At 51.6% G+C, this 2,500-nt stretch overlaps 1 protein-coding gene across 1 annotated transcript in view; it reads right to left on the reverse strand.

Annotated features, from left to right (window-relative positions):
• Positions 1–217: 217 nt before the first annotated feature.
• The window catches only part of EMWEY_00049140 (hypothetical protein, conserved), a gene marked incomplete at both ends in the record, with an annotated part of 3,229 nt that continues 946 nt past the window's right edge, over positions 218–2,500 (reverse strand). The window contains 2 exons of the mRNA XM_013479449.1: positions 218–602; positions 1,221–2,500. The exon at positions 1,221–2,500 is cut by the window's right edge and continues 946 nt beyond it. Coding sequence (XP_013334903.1) covers positions 218–602; positions 1,221–2,500 — 1,665 coding nt within the window. The remainder of the gene's footprint in view (positions 603–1,220) is intronic.

Below are 2,500 nucleotides of genomic sequence, written 5' to 3' on the forward strand. Positions count from 1 at the left end.
AGGTGGTGGTGGTGGTGGTGGTGGTGGTGGGGGAGAGGGTTACTTACCTTTTCTTTTTTATTATTTGCTGCTTGTTTTTGTGCTGCACTATCTGTTGCATGCGTTGGATCATGACAGAAGGAGCAGCTGCTGCCTTTGCTGCAGCAATTATTTATATGATCTGTACAAGGGAGACAGGTACCTGCTGCATGCTGTCTTGCTACTTGCTGCTGTATACTAGGAGACTCTCCTGTTGCTGCTGTTGTTGTTGTTGCTGCTGCTGTTGTTGTTGTTGCTGCTGTTGTTGTTGTTGTTGCTGCTGCTGCTGCTGTTGTGTCGGTTTTCTGATCCTTGTCTTGGGATTCACCAGATCCAGCAGCAGCAGCAGAACCATCAGATTGCTGCTGCTGCTGCTGCTGCTGCTCTTGCTTCTTCTCATCCTTAGACTGGGAAGAAGAAGCAGCAGCTGCAGCAGCAGTTGGGCTGTTGTTGCCACCTTCACCTGCTGCTGTTGATGTTGCTGTTGCTGCATCTGCTGATTCTTTCTCCTGTGCTGTCCCTGCTGCTGCTGCTGCTGCTGCTGTTGCTGGGCTCGCTAATTCCTCCTCTAGTTGTGCCACTTGCTGCAGCACAAACAACAACAGCAGCAGCAGCAGCAGCAAGAGTATAAAGGTATATACATATAGTTAGGAGACAAAAAGGGCAAGGATACAAAGGAGACAGCAGCAACAAACCAGTAGCTAGCAGCAACAGCAACAGCAGCAACAACAGCAACAGCAGCAGCAGCAACAGCAGCAGCATACAGTATTAGGTCTATAGAACATAGGGTCATGCTCAGCATGATGACAAAGGAGACAGGAGACACCCTCGAAGCATTCCTGTCCCCTTGCTACTTGGGGACAGGCCCTGCATCGTCCCTCCTTATGCAGCTGCTGCATGCGGGGATCGGGGGGCCCCCCTCTACCTGCAGCAACACCATAACGACGACGGGGGGCCCCCCTATCTAGAGGTGTTAAGGAACGAGAGGATTGAGGGGAGCGAGATCGGGATCGGGATCGGGATCGGGATCGGGATCGACTCCCACGACGCATTGGTCCCTATACACCCCACACAGCAGCAGCAGCAGCAGCAACAACATATGCAGCAAAAGCAGCAACAAGTGCAGCAGCAGCAGCAAAAGCAGTAACAAGTGCAGCAGCAGCAACAGCAGCAATATAGAGGGAGGGTATAAGATAACTTACCCTCCTTGGTCCCCCTCTCCAGTGTCTCCCTCTGTCTCCTCTATCCCTGTCTCCTCCTCCTCCTCCCCTGTCTCCTCCTCCTCCTCTGTCTCCTCCTCCTCCTCTGTCTCTCCATCTCCTATAAGGAGGAGGATGATGATGATGAGGAGGATGAGGAGGAGACCGAGAAGGAGACACTTTATTCATATGTCCTCCCCTGTCTCCTCCCCTGTCTCCTCCTCTGTCTCCTCCCCTGTCTCCTCCTCTTCTTATTATAGGGGAAGAAGATAAGGAACGAGATACATTATCCCTAAATGGTCGTCTCCTATACCTGTCTCCTCCTCTGTCTCCTCCCCTGTCTCCTCCCCTGTCTCCTCCCCTGTCTCCTCCTCTGTCTCCTCCCCTGTCTCCTCCCCTGTCTCCTCCTCTGTCTCTCCATGAATAATTATTATTATATTGATTAGTTGGATGTCTTGGAGACAAACTTCTAGATAGTCTCCCTCCTCCCCCTGGCCCACTGCTGCTGCTGCTGCTGCTGCTGCTGCTGCTGCTGCTGCTGCTAATAGGATGAGGATCGTTAGGGTGCAGCACGAATACATCTATACGATGACCAAAGAAGGGACGACGATGGAGACGAAATTGGGCCCCTTCTGCTGCCTCCCTAGAGTGCAGCACTATGCATGCAAATTGCTGCTGCTGCTGCTGCTGCTGCTGCTGCTGATCTTGTTGATCATCTTCTTCTTGCTGACGCTTCTGCTGCTGCTGCTGCTGCTGCTGCTGCTCTTCGTCATCATTATCTACGTCTATTTGTTTTGTTGGTTGTTCTTGCTGCTCTTTGTCCTTTTCTTCTTCCTCTCCTTCCTCTCCCTCTTCCTCTCCTTCCTCCTTCTGCTGCTGCTTCTGCTTCTGCTGCTGCTGCTGTTGTTGCTGCTGCTGCTGCTGCTGCTGCTGCTGCTGCGGAGGCAGCAGCACCTGCTCTGCTTGTAGTCTAAACCCTGCATCCCTCATCCAATCTAATATGTCTCCTTTTGTTATATCATGAGGGAGACCCTCAAGACGTAGACCCCATGAAGAAAATAAGTGTCTCCTTTTTATGTCTCCTCCTTTTTCTCCTCCCCTATCTCCTATTATTATCCTGTCTCCTCCTCTCTCTCCTCCTCCTCCTCTGTCTCCTCCTCCTCCTCCTCTATCTCCTCCTCTATAATTGTCCCTATCTCTGTCTCCTCCCCTATAATTATCTCTGTCTCCTCCCCTATAATTGTCCCTGTCTCCTCCTCTATAATTGTCTCCTCCCCTGTCTC

The sequence above is a fragment of the Eimeria maxima genome, genomic scaffold (genome assembly GCF_000499605.1).
Source record: "Eimeria maxima Weybridge genomic scaffold, Emw_scaff1147, whole genome shotgun sequence".
NCBI classification, from domain to species: domain Eukaryota; phylum Apicomplexa; class Conoidasida; order Eucoccidiorida; family Eimeriidae; genus Eimeria; species Eimeria maxima.